Source organism: Eptatretus burgeri, chromosome 3, assembly GCF_056783735.1.
Source record: "Eptatretus burgeri isolate ZD-2024b chromosome 3, Ebu_testis_v1, whole genome shotgun sequence".
In the NCBI taxonomy this organism is placed as follows: domain Eukaryota; kingdom Metazoa; phylum Chordata; class Myxini; order Myxiniformes; family Myxinidae; genus Eptatretus; species Eptatretus burgeri.
This window is the reverse complement of record NC_140963.1, coordinates 69,492,642-69,504,839: the sequence shown is the minus strand read 5'-3', so window position 1 is coordinate 69,504,839 and position 12,198 is coordinate 69,492,642. Positions and strand designations below refer to the sequence as shown.

Genomic DNA, 12,198 nt, shown 5'->3' with positions numbered 1-12,198 from the left:
GTTGATGCAGTGTCCCTGTCCATGAGGTTAACAATTTGATATTTGGTCAAAGTTTGGAGGAATGTTCAACTGGATGTGCCCTGAGTCAGGGTTTGGAGGAATGTTCAAATGGGCATTTAAATATCATTGTCTCTCACATAAGGAAGCCATATTGTCCCAACAAGCTAACAAAATTCCAAATTCCTGCCTTAACCCATCCCACAATGGAATGATGATCTGCCCAGAGTTGTGTCTTCGGCAGAGATGTTCACTGGTCATGAGTGTGATAATGTTCTGTGAAGAGGATGGGCATACCTTGAATTTGATGGAGTGGAATGGAAGCTGTATGTTTGAGTGTGACCATATAAACGCTCAGTGCTGGAACGAGGATCTTTTTCACCTGCATTTTTCAGGTATGTCTCTGATATCATTGATCTATATTACAAGCATGATATCGACGTCTGGCAAGATGTGGAAGTGCAGAACTGGATCAAGGAAATCTTTGATGCTTTACAACTTCCAGAAACCTCTGGTAATTCTCTAGTGCTCTTCCAAGTTCCATTATAGTGCTTTTTTTTTTCACCTTAAAGACACTTGGAATGCAATAGATTTTCACAGGCAGGGTGATTCATCAATGTGTACATGCCATCCCTCGGATGGACGTTAAATGGGAGTCCTGTCTGCCAGCATTCATTGTTGGATTCATATTCATAATTTTTCATTCATAATTTTTCATTCATAATTTTTCATTCATAGGATTTCCTTTCAACTTTGAAACGTTGGATGCACTCAAAGAGTTTGTCACCATGGTGATATTCACCTGCACTGCACAGCACAGTGCTCTTAACAACAGCATGGTACAACAGCAGTACAACATCATGCATGAGTCTGTGGCTCAATAAAATCACTCGTGAAACACAGTCACTTTTGATGGTATAATTATTTTGTCCCTATCATCTTTGCAGGTTGATTGGCACTCGTGGATCCCGAATTGCCCAACAACATTGCGCTGTCCACCTCCTCAAGAGAAAGGCAACATAAATCTACAGCATATCCTTTCTGCCCTACCAAACATAGATCAATCCAAGAGGTTTTTGGCCATACAAGCCAAGCTCTCCAGCACACCTTTTCAGGTAACAATTCAGTCACTCTTCAATTACTGTTAAAAAAAGAAAATACAAAATTTTTTCCCATTAGTGACCCAATTTTCAACTGGGGTTGTTTCTAAGTTTTAGTAATGCTGAGAAAAGTTTACAGATTATGAAGTCATGTGTCTGACTGGTAAGTCCTCTTTCACCAACTCAATTCAATGTATCCTTCACCAATGCCACTGCAATGTTGTGCAAAGAGGTCTCTGATGGCCAGTTGTCCACATCATGCAGTTCCCAAGTCTTTTCAGCTGCACTTCCTTGGCTAGGATATCAATCAAAGTACAAGGGTGGTTCAAATGTTACCTGGTCTTTTGTTTATACCTGGTACCTTTGCATTTCGTTACATTTCAAGGTATTCCCCCATTTTGGACACACACTTACCCTATCAGAGTAGCTTTTGCAAGCCTTCTGTGTATAGCTCTTTCGGAGATGTCCTTTACCCGTTGGACGTCACTCTTTCTCACCTCGTTCGTAAAAAAAAAAACCTATTGCTCCCATGCTGCTGCTTAATTACCATATTGTACAACAAATTATCTGTAAATTTCAACCTGTATTCATTGACCAACCAGAATCCAACTGCAGTGGGCTTACACTACTCTGCCTTTTACAAACACAAGTCCAAACTATATTTGAAGTGCCCTCCTACCATTCTTGTTCGGTCGTTGTCACATCCTCCGTGGAGTATCGAAAGTGGTCCTGAAGTGGCAACCTCATAATTACTGCATCTGATGATGTTGTGTTTACAGACAGCTCTGGGGCAACACACGGAGAAATACTTCACGGAACCCGGGCCAGAAGCTGCTCTCGAACGTTTCCGCACAAGCTTGAAGGCCGCCTCATCTGACATTGCCGAGCGAAACGCTGGCCTTGCCTTGCCCTATTGCTATCTCATCCCAGAGAACATCCAAAATGGAATTGTAGTTTAGGGCAAGGCGTGATTCCTGCCTCCCAAAAACACAGCCTGCATCAGCGAGCGCTTCGTTCTTTTTCTTTCTGTGCGTTTTTTTTTGTGCGGGCAGTAAACTTCATTGCTGCTAATTCCATTAATGCTGACATGGACGCTTAATTGTAGCACATTAAAATTTAATAAACTATATTCATGAGAACAGACATGTCGTGTGGTTTTATGGCAAAATAGGGAATATGACAGGTGAATTCAATCCAAAGGTAGTCTGAGACAGGGTGGTGTTGGGCTCATAAATAATTAGCTTTGGCTAAATAATCGATATTGTAAGTTACCGTGTTGTTCACACTTTATGAGATATTTAACAAATTCCAAATCAAACACTGAATTATCTAGCCAGGCCCTGACCATCGATCTAACCCCCTGTCTTATGATGTTGGGAACCCACATTCAACTTCAATATCCCATATGTTTGTCAAGTGTCTCCCCTGACTTGACTTGATCAGTCTATTTTGTCCACCCCATGATGAAGGCCTCCCTCAACTGAGTCGAGTCGGTTCTATTCAAAGTAATTTGAAGCCATCAATTACGTTTTTACTTAAATTTTTAAAAATACAGTAAAATTTTCAATTCAATCTCTCCATTTAATCCTTGGTATTCCACTGCTTGCTTCTTCCAGAGCCTTCTCCAGCTTCCTGCGCTTGCTTCTTCCGGAGCCTTCTCCAGGTTCCTTTGCCTGCTTCTTCCAGAGCCTTCTCTGGGTTCCTCTACCTGCTTCCAGAGCCTTCTCTGGGTTCCTCTACCTACTTCCAAAGCCTTCTCTAAGTTCCTCTGCCTGCTTCTTCCAGAGCCTTCTCCAGGTTCCTTTGCCTGCTTCTTCCAGAGCCTTCTCTACGTTCCTCTACCTGCTTCCAGAGCCTTCTCTAAGTTCCTCTGCTACTTCCAAAGCCTTCTCTAAGTTCCTCTGCCTGCTTCTTCCAGAGCCTTCTCTAAGTTCCTCTGCTACTTCCAAAGCCTTCTCTAAGTTCCTCTGCCTGCTTCTTCCAGAGCCTTCTCCAGGTTCCTCTGCCTGCTTCTTCCAGAGCCTTCTCTACGTTCCTCTACCTGCTTCCAGAGCCTTCTCTAAGTTCCTCTGCTACTTCCAAAGCCTTCTCTAAGTTCCTCTGCCTGCTTCTTCCAGAGCCTTCTCTAGGTTCCTCTGCTTCTTCCAGAGCCTTCTCTACGTTCCTCTGCCTGCTTCTTCCAGAGCCTTCTCTACGTTCCTCTGCTACTTCCAAAGCCTTCTCTTGGTTCCTCTGCTTCTTCCAGAGCCTTCTCTAGGTTCCTCTGCTTCTTCCATAGCCTTCTCTAGGTTCCTCTGCTTCTTCCAGAACCTTCTCTCAGTTCCTCTGCTTCTTCCAGAGCCTTCTCTAGGTTCCTCTGCTTCTTCCAGAGCCTTCTCTAGATTCTTCTGCTTCTTCCAGAGCCTCCTCGAGGTTCATTTGCTTCTTCCAGAGCCTTCTCTAGGTTCTTCTGCTTCTTCCAGAGCCTCCTCTAGGTTCCTCTGCTTCTTCCAGAACCTTCTCTAGGTTCCTCTGCTTCTTCCAGAGCCTTCTCTAGATTCTTCTGCTTCTTCCAGAGCCTCCTCTAGGTTCCTCTGTTTCTTCCAGAGCCTTCTCTAGATTCTTCTGCTTCTTCCAGAACCTTCTCTAGGTTCCTCTGCTTCTTCCAGAGCCTTCTCTAGATTCTTCTGCTTCTTCCAGAGCCTCCTCGAGGTTCATTTGCTTCTTCCAGAGCCTTCTCTAGGTTCTTCTGCTTCTTCCAGAGCCTCCTCTAGGTTCCTCTGCTTCTTCCAGAACCTTCTCTAGGTTCCTCTGCTTCTTCCAGAGCCTTCTCTAGATTCTTCTGTTTCTTCCAGAGCCTTCTCTCGGTTGCCATTTTCTAATTATTGTTGTCCACTGGTTGTCCGCTCTTTCAACATTGTCCAGTCCAGTTTCATTTCAGTTTTGGCATTGGAACCTGCAGAATGTCTTGGAATATTCGTTTCTGTATGATCTATTCATTATCCCTCACAAGGATTGGCAGAATAAATAATCTGGAGGTATGTATGCACAATCACATTTGAGTTGTTGAACGTGGGTTTGAATCCTGCGATAAACTATCATCCTGGTGTTTTGCATGCAGGGTGTGGCATCAGTGCTTGGGCTGTCCCCTCGGATAGACGTTAACCTGGGGGTCCTGTTTGCTCGCATTGGTTGATGAACGGTCAATATCCTATGGTGTCCAAAAGTCGGCAAGCTATCTCTGGCACCCTGACTTCTTTAAAGGGCACAGTTATTCCCACGTTGTTGTAGGGTTTGCCGGGGAAAGCTTGGCCCAAGTCTTTCACGAATCAGCTGGCCAGGCTTGACGTTCGACTAAAGTTAGGGCAGGAATTTGTATTTTTTTCATGGTGCCGGTGATAGCACGCCAACTCTTTGCGAAGGACACCATGGGATCTTTGACATCTACCAATAACAGACGGGACACCGCCGGCATCCTGACTAAATCACGAATTCCTGCTCAAACCTACAGGGGGCACTGCATTATCATCACAACCACACACCAGCAAATTATGTTACCCGTAGCCATGTCTTGTCTTACCTCGGTTGAGTCGGCATATGTGTGCTGCATATGAAAGAAAGAAAGAAACAGGTGTCCCCAAAATACCTACTTCACTTCAGTTCAATCTCATACCCCATATGTTTGCCCCTTATGGACCAATGTCCTTGTAATTCATTTGAAAGTAGTGTTGCCTTTCCAAGAGGATGTGATGCATGTACAAACTCCATTTTGCGCTGATGAAGGACTCACGCTTGAAACCTCAGTCGCTCCTCATTTCCTACAGTGGTTAACATAACGTAATCTTTATCGGCTTCAAGTTGATAATAACCATTATTCATTTCCCTGCCAACACAAACCGACACCAACATTCACGAAGACGAGTTGACAGTTGTAATAAATCAGTCTGTAGACCACCAAACCATCATTCTGAAAATTATACAACAGAACACTCATCATAAACTTACATCAGCATCAACATCAACAAGACAAGTCCAGGTTTTGAAAACTTAAAACTTCTCCAACTTTTCTTTCACCTACTAATCTTGTAATTAATCTGAAAGTTAATTTTACCCCCATCCAGACTCATGATCTTATAGAAAATCGAGTTATCGACTTCGACTCACCGCTCAAGGTTGATGACTTCGTCCAGTCTGAGCGGTGTCTCATAAGGTGTCAAGCTTGAGGAAGGGTGAATACAGTCATGAGTTCAATATGACACCAGAAAAACGACGATGGTGTATCACCAGTGGCCCAATTCGGCACTGTGTCCACGAAGTAATACGATTCACTTGATGATGCAAGTGTCATCAAGGTCCAGTGCCCGTGGAAATATTCTGCTCCCCAAAATGGTTATGAAGATAGAAGTCCTGCGGTTAAAAGGAGTGAAAGCCCATTGTGGAGATAGTGAAGCACAATGCGGCGCATGGAATGAAGCTCCATTCGTCTGGAGATGTAATGCGTCGCTGAAGATAGTGCTGCGATTATGGTACAACTCAAGTGAACTCCCATTAACTCTAACGAAGTTGTTTAACTCCAGTAAACTCCAGTGATTTCCTGTGCACTCCTGTTTAACTCCAGTGAAACTCAAGCATGTGAATTATTTCCACGACTGTGTAAAAATTGCGAACTGTCAGGCAAGGAGTAAAACGATGGTGTAAAATGGCGAACTTCCAGGCAAGAAGTCAGAAGAGGGTGTAAAATGGCGAAATTCCAGGCAAGAAGTCAGAAGAGGGTGTAAAATGGTGAACTTCCAGGCAAGAAGCAAGATGAGGGTGTAAAATGGCGAACTTCCATGCAAGAAATCAGAAGAGAGTGTAAAATGGCGAGCTTCCAGGCAAGAAGTCAGGAGACGGTGTAAAATGGCGAGCTTCAAGGCAAGAAGTCAAGAGAGGGTGTAAAATGGCGAACTGCCAGGCGAGAAGTCAGGAGAGGGTGTAAAATGGCGAGCTTCAAGGCAAGAAGTCAGGAGAGGGTGTAAAATGGTGAACTGCCAGGCAAGAAGTCAAGAGAGGGTGTAGAATGGCGAGCTTCCAGGCAAGAAGTCAGGAGAGGGTGTAAAATCGCGAGCTTCCAGGCAAGAAGCCAGAAGAGGGTGTAAAATTGAGAACTTCCAGGCAAGAAGTCAGGAGAGGGTGTAAAATGACGAACTGCCAGGCAAGAAGTCAGAAGAGGGTGTAAAATGACAAACTGCCAGGCAAGAAGTCAGAAGATGGTGTAAAATGGCGAACTTCCAGGCAAGAAGCAAGATGAGGGTGTAAAATGGTGAACTTCCAGGCAAGAAGCAAGATGAGGGTGTAAAATGCCAAACTTCCAGGCAAGAAGCAAGATGAGGGTGTAAAATGGCGAACTTCCAGGCAAGAAGTCAGGAGAGGGTGTAAAATGGTGAACTTCCAGGCAAGAAGTCAGAAGAGGGTGTAAAATGGTGAACTTCCAGGCAAGAAGTCAGGAGAGTGTGTAAAATGGCGAACTTCCAGGCAAGAAGCAAGATGAGGGTGTAAAATGGCGAACTTCCAGGCAAGAAGTCAGGAGAGGGTGTAAAATGGTGAACTTCCATGCAAGAAGTCAGGAGAGGGTGTAAAATGGCGAACTTCCAGGCAAGAAGCAAGATGAGGGTGTAAAATGGCGAACTTCCAGGCAAGAAGCAAGATGAGGGTGTAAAATGGCGAACTTCCATGCAAGAAGCCAGAGGAGGGTGTAAAATGGTGAGCTTCCAGGCAAGAAGTCAGGAGAGGGTGTAAAATGGTGAACTTCCATGCAAGAAGTCAGGAGAGGGTGTAAAATAGCGAACTTCCAGGCAAGAAGTCAGGAGAGGGTGTAAAATGGCGAGCTTCCAGGCAAGAAGTCAGGAGAGGGTGTAAAATGGTGAACTTCCAGGCAAGGAGTCAGGAGAGGGTGTTAAATGGTGAACTGCCAGGCAAGAAGTCAGGAGATGGTGTAAAATGGCGAACTTCCAGGCAAGAAGTCAGGAGAGGGTGTAAAATCGCGTGCTTCCAGGCAAGAAGTCAGGAGAGGGTGTAAAATGGTGAACTTTCAGGCACGATGTCAGGAGAGGGTGTAAAATTGAGAACTTCCAGGCAAGAAGTCAGGAGAGGGTGTAAAATGGCGAACTGCCAGGCAAGAAGTCAGAAGAGGGTGTAAAATGGCGAACTTCCAGGCAAGAAGCAAGATGAGGGTGTAAAATGGTGAACTTCCATGCAAGAAATCAGAAGAGAGTGTAAAATGGCGAGCTTCCAGGCAAGAAGTCAGGAGAGGGTGTAAAATGGTGAACTGCCAGGCAAGAAGTCAGGAGATGGTGTAAAATGGCGAACTTCCAGGCAAGAAGTCAGGAGAGGGTGTAAAATGGCGAACTGCCAGGCAAGAAGTCAGGAGAGGGTGTAGAATGGCGAGCTTCCAGGCAAGAAGTCAGGAGAGGGTGTAAAATCGCGAGCTTCCAGGCAAGAAGTCAGGAGAGGGTGTAAAATGGTGAACTTCCAGGCACGATGTCAGGAGAGGGTGTAAAATGGCGAACTTCCAGGCAAGAAGCCAGAAGAGGGTGTAAAATTGAGAACTTCCAGGCAAGAAGTCAGGAGAGGGTGTAAAATGGCGAACTGCCAGGCAAGAAGTCAGAAGAGGGTGTAAAATGACAAACTGCCAGGCAAGAAGTCAGAAGATGGTGTAAAATGGCGAACTTCCAGGCAAGAAGCAAGATGAGGGTGTAAAATGGCGAACTTCCAGGCAAGAAGCAAGATGAGGGTGTAAAATGCCAAACTTCCAGGCAAGAAGTCAGGAGAGGGTGTAAAATGGTGAACTTCCAGGCACGAAGTCAGAAGAGGGTGTAAAATGGCGAACTTCCAGGCAAGAAGCAAGATGAGGGTGTAAAATGGCGAACTTCCAGGCAAGAAGCAAGATGAGGGTGTAAAATGGCGAACTTCCAGGCAAGAAGTCAGGAGAGGGTGTAAAATGGTGAACTTCCAGGCAAGAAGTCAGGAGAGGGTGAAAGATGGCGAACTTCCAGGCAAGAAGTCAGGAGAGGGTGTAAAATGGTGAACTTCCAGGCAAGAAGTCAGGAGAGGGTGAAAGATGGCGAACTTCCAGGCAAGAAGTCAGGAGAGGGTGTAAAATGGCAGGCTTTCAGGTAAGAAGTCAAGAGAGCATGAAAAATGGCGAGCTTCCAGGCAAGAAGTCAGGAGAGGGTGTAAAATGGCGAACTGCCATGCAAGAAGCAACATGAGGGTGTAAAATGGCGAACTGCCAGGCGAGAAGTCAGGAGAGGGTGTAAAATTGCGAACTTCCAGGCAAGAAGTCAGGAGAGGGTGTAAAATGGTGAGCTGCTAGGCAGGGAGTAAAACGATGGTGTAAAATGGTGAACTGCCAGGCAAGAAGTCAGAAGAGGGTGCAAAATGGCGAACTTCCAGGCAAGAAGCAAGATGAGGGTGTAAAATGGCGAACTTCCATGCAAGAAATCAGAAGAGAGTGTAAAATGGCGAGCTTCCAGGCAAGAAGTCAGGAGAGGGTGTAAAATGGTGAACTTCCAGGCAAGAAGTCAGGAGAGGGTGTAAAATGGTGAACTTCCAGGCAAGGAGTCAGGAGAGGGTGTAAAATGGTGAACTGCCAGGCAAGAAGTCAGGAGATGGTGTAAAATGGCGAACTTCCAGGCAAGAAGTCAGGAGAGGGTGTAAAATGGCAGGCTTTCAGGTAAGAAGTCAAGAGAGCATGAAAAATGGCGAGCTTCCAGGCAAGAAGTCAGGAGAGGGTGTAAAATGGCGAACTGCCAGGCAAGAAGCAACATGAGGGTGTAAAATGGCGAACTGCCAGGCGAGAAGTCAGGAGAGGGTGTAAAATGGTGAACTTCCAGGCAAGAAGTCAGGAGAGGGTGTAAAATGGTGAGCTGCTAGGCAGGGAGTAAAACGATGGTGTAAAATGGTGAACTGCCAGGCAAGAAGTCAGAAGAGGGTGTAAAATGGCGAACTTCCAGGCAAGAAGCAAGATGAGGGTGTAAAATGGCGAACTTCCATGCAAGAAATCAGAAGAGAGTGTAAAATGGCGAGCTTCCAGGCAAGAAGTCAGGAGAGGGTGTAAAATGGCGAGCTTCCAGGCAAGAAGTCAGGAGAGGGTGTAAAATGGTGAACTTCCAGGCAAGGAGTCAGGAGAGGGTGTTAAATGGTGAACTGCCAGGCAAGAAGTCAGGAGATGGTGTAAAATGGCGAACTTCCAGGCAAGAAGTCAGGAGAGGGTGTAAAATGGTGAACTTCCAGGCACGATGTCAGGAGAGGGTGTAAAATTGAGAACTTCCAGGCAAGAAGTCAGGAGAGGGTGTAAAATGGCGAACTGCCAGGCAAGAAGTCAGAAGATGGTGTAAAATGGCGAACTTCCATGCAAGAAGCCAGAAGAGGGTGTAAAATGGTGAGCTTCCAGGCAATAAGCAAGATGAAGGTGTAAAATGGCGAACTTCCATGCAAGAAGCCAGAAGAGGGTGTAAAATGGTGAGCTTCCAGGCAAGAAGTCAGGAGAGGGTGTAAAATGGTGAACTTCCAGGCAAGAAGTCAGGAGAGGGTGAAAGATGGCGAACTTCCAGGCAAGAAGTCAGGAGATGGTGTAAAATGGCGAACTTCCAGGCAAGAAGTCAGGAGAGGGTGTAAAATTGCGTGCTTCCAGGCAAGAAGTCAGGAGAGGGTGTAAAATGGTGAACTTCCAGGCACGATGTCAGGAGAGGGTGTAAAATTGAGAACTTCCAGGCAAGAAGTCAGGAGAGGGTGTAAAATGGCGAAATGCCAGGCAAGAAGTCAGAAGATGGTGTAAAATGGCAAACTTCCAGGCAAGAAGCAAGATGAGGGTGTAAAATGGCGAAATGCCAGGCAAGAAGTCAGGAGATGGTGTAAAATGGCGAACTTCCATGCAAGAAGCCAGAGGAGGGTGTAAAATGGTGAGCTTCCAGGCAAGAAGTCAGGAGAGGGTGTAAAATGGCGAACTGCCAGGCAAGAAGCAACATGAGGGTGTAAAATGGCGAACTGCCAGGCGAGAAGTCAGGAGAGGGTGTAAAATTGCGAACTTCCAGGCAAGAAGTCAGGAGAGGGTGTAAAATGGTGAGCTGCCAGGCAGGGAGTAAAACGATGGTGTAAAATGGTGAACTGCCAGGCAAGAAGTCAGAAGAGGGTGTATAATGGCGAACTTCCAGGCAAGAAGCAAGATGAGGGTGTAAAATGGCGAACTTCCAGGCAAGAAGCAAGATGATGGTGTAAAATGGCGAACTTCCATGCAAGAAGTCAGAAGAGGGTGTAAAATAGCGAGCTTCCAGGCAAGAAGCAAGATGAGGGTGTAAAATGGCGAACTTCCATGCAAGAAGTCAGAAGAGGGTGTAAAATGGCGAGCTTCCAGGCAAGAAGTCAGGAGAGGGTGTAAAATGGTGAACTTCCAGGCAAGAAGTCAGGAGAGGGTGTAAAATGGTGAACTTCCAGGCAAGGAGTCAGGAGAGGGTGTAAAATGGTGAACTGCCAGGCAAGAAGTCAGGAGATGGTGTAAAATGGCGAACTTCCAGGCAAGAAGTCAGAAGAGGGTGTAAAATGGCGAACTTCCAGGCAAGAAGCAAGATGAGGGTGTAAAATGGCGAACTTCCATGCAAGAAATCAGAAGAGAGTGTAAAATGGCGAGCTTCCAGGCAAGAAGTCAGGAGAGGGTGTAAAATGGCGAGCTTCCCGGCAAGAAGTCAGGAGAGGGTGTAAAATGGTGAACTTCCAGGCAAGGAGTCAGGAGAGGGTGTTAAATGGTGAACTGCCAGGCAAGAAGTCAGGAGATGGTGTAAAATGGCGAACTTCCAGGCAAGAAGTCAGGAGAGGGTGTAAAATGGTGAACTTCCAGGCACGATGTCAGGAGAGGGTGTAAAATTGAGAACTTCCAGGCAAGAAGTCAGGAGAGGGTGTAAAATGGCGAACTGCCAGGCAAGAAGTCAGAAGATGGTGTAAAATGGCGAACTTCCATGCAAGAAGCCAGAAGAGGGTGTAAAATGGTGAGCTTCCAGGCAATAAGCAAGATGAAGGTGTAAAATGGCGAACTTCCATGCAAGAAGCCAGAAGAGGGTGTAAAATGGTGAGCTTCCAGGCAAGAAGTCAGGAGAGGGTGTAAAATGGTGAACTTCCAGGCAAGAAGTCAGGAGAGGGTGAAAGATGGCGAACTTCCAGGCAAGAAGTCAGGAGATGGTGTAAAATGGCGAACTTCCAGGCAAGAAGTCAGGAGAGGGTGTAAAATTGCGTGCTTCCAGGCAAGAAGTCAGGAGAGGGTGTAAAATGGTGAACTTCCAGGCACGATGTCAGGAGAGGGTGTAAAATTGAGAACTTCCAGGCAAGAAGTCAGGAGAGGGTGTAAAATGGCGAAATGCCAGGCAAGAAGTCAGAAGATGGTGTAAAATGGCAAACTTCCAGGCAAGAAGCAAGATGAGGGTGTAAAATGGCGAAATGCCAGGCAAGAAGTCAGGAGATGGTGTAAAATGGCGAACTTCCATGCAAGAAGCCAGAGGAGGGTGTAAAATGGTGAACTTCCATGCAAGAAATCAGAAGAGAGTGTAAAATGGCGAGCTTCCAGGCAAGAAGTCAGGAGAGGGTGTAAAATGGCGAGCTTCCAGGCAAGAAGTCAGGAGAGGGTGTAAAATGGTGAACTTCCATGCAAGAAATCAGAAGAGAGTGTAAAATGGCGAGCTTCCAGGCAAGAAGTCAGGAGAGGGTGTAAAATGGCGAGCTTCCAGGCAAGAAGTCAGGAGAGGGTGTAAAATGGTGAACTGCCAGGCAAGAAGTCAGGAGATGGTGTAAAATGGCGAACTGCCAGGCAAGAAGTCAGAAGAGGGTGTAAAATGGCGAACTTCCAGGCAAGAAGTCAGGAGAGGGTGTAAAATGGCGAACTGCCAGGCAAGAAGTCAGGAGAGGGTGTAAAATGGTGAACTTCCAGGCACGATGTCAGGAGAGGGTGTAAAATCGCGAGCTTCCAGGCAAGAAGTCAGGAGAGGGTGTAAAATGGCGAACTGCCAGGCAAGAAGTCAGAAGAGGGTGTAAAATGGTGAACTGCCAGGCAAGAAGTCAGGAGATGGTGTAAAATGGCGAACTTCCAGGCAAGAAG

The 12,198-nt window shown here is 46.2% G+C and overlaps 1 protein-coding gene and 1 long non-coding RNA gene across 3 annotated transcripts in view; one reads left to right on the top strand and one right to left on the bottom strand.

Annotated features, from left to right (window-relative positions):
• LOC147030139 (polyunsaturated fatty acid 5-lipoxygenase-like) overlaps positions 1–2,236 on the top strand; it is a 138,786-nt gene extending 136,550 nt beyond the window's left edge. For both annotated transcript variants that reach the window (XM_085873868.1, XM_085873869.1), the window contains exons 12-15: positions 393–511; positions 736–836; positions 945–1,112; positions 1,877–2,236. In XM_085873868.1, the coding sequence (XP_085729994.1) occupies positions 393–511; positions 736–836; positions 945–1,112; positions 1,877–2,056 (568 nt within the window). In that variant the 3' untranslated portion in view covers positions 2,057–2,236. The remainder of the gene's footprint in view (positions 1–392; positions 512–735; positions 837–944; positions 1,113–1,876) is intronic.
• The window catches only part of LOC147030138 (uncharacterized), a 30,918-nt gene extending 24,549 nt beyond the window's left edge, over positions 1–6,369 (bottom strand). Inside the window, exon 1 of the long non-coding RNA XR_015056239.1 lies at positions 5,241–6,369. This is a non-coding gene — a long non-coding RNA (uncharacterized LOC147030138). The remainder of the gene's footprint in view (positions 1–5,240) is intronic.
• Positions 6,370–12,198: the final 5,829 nt, after the last annotated feature.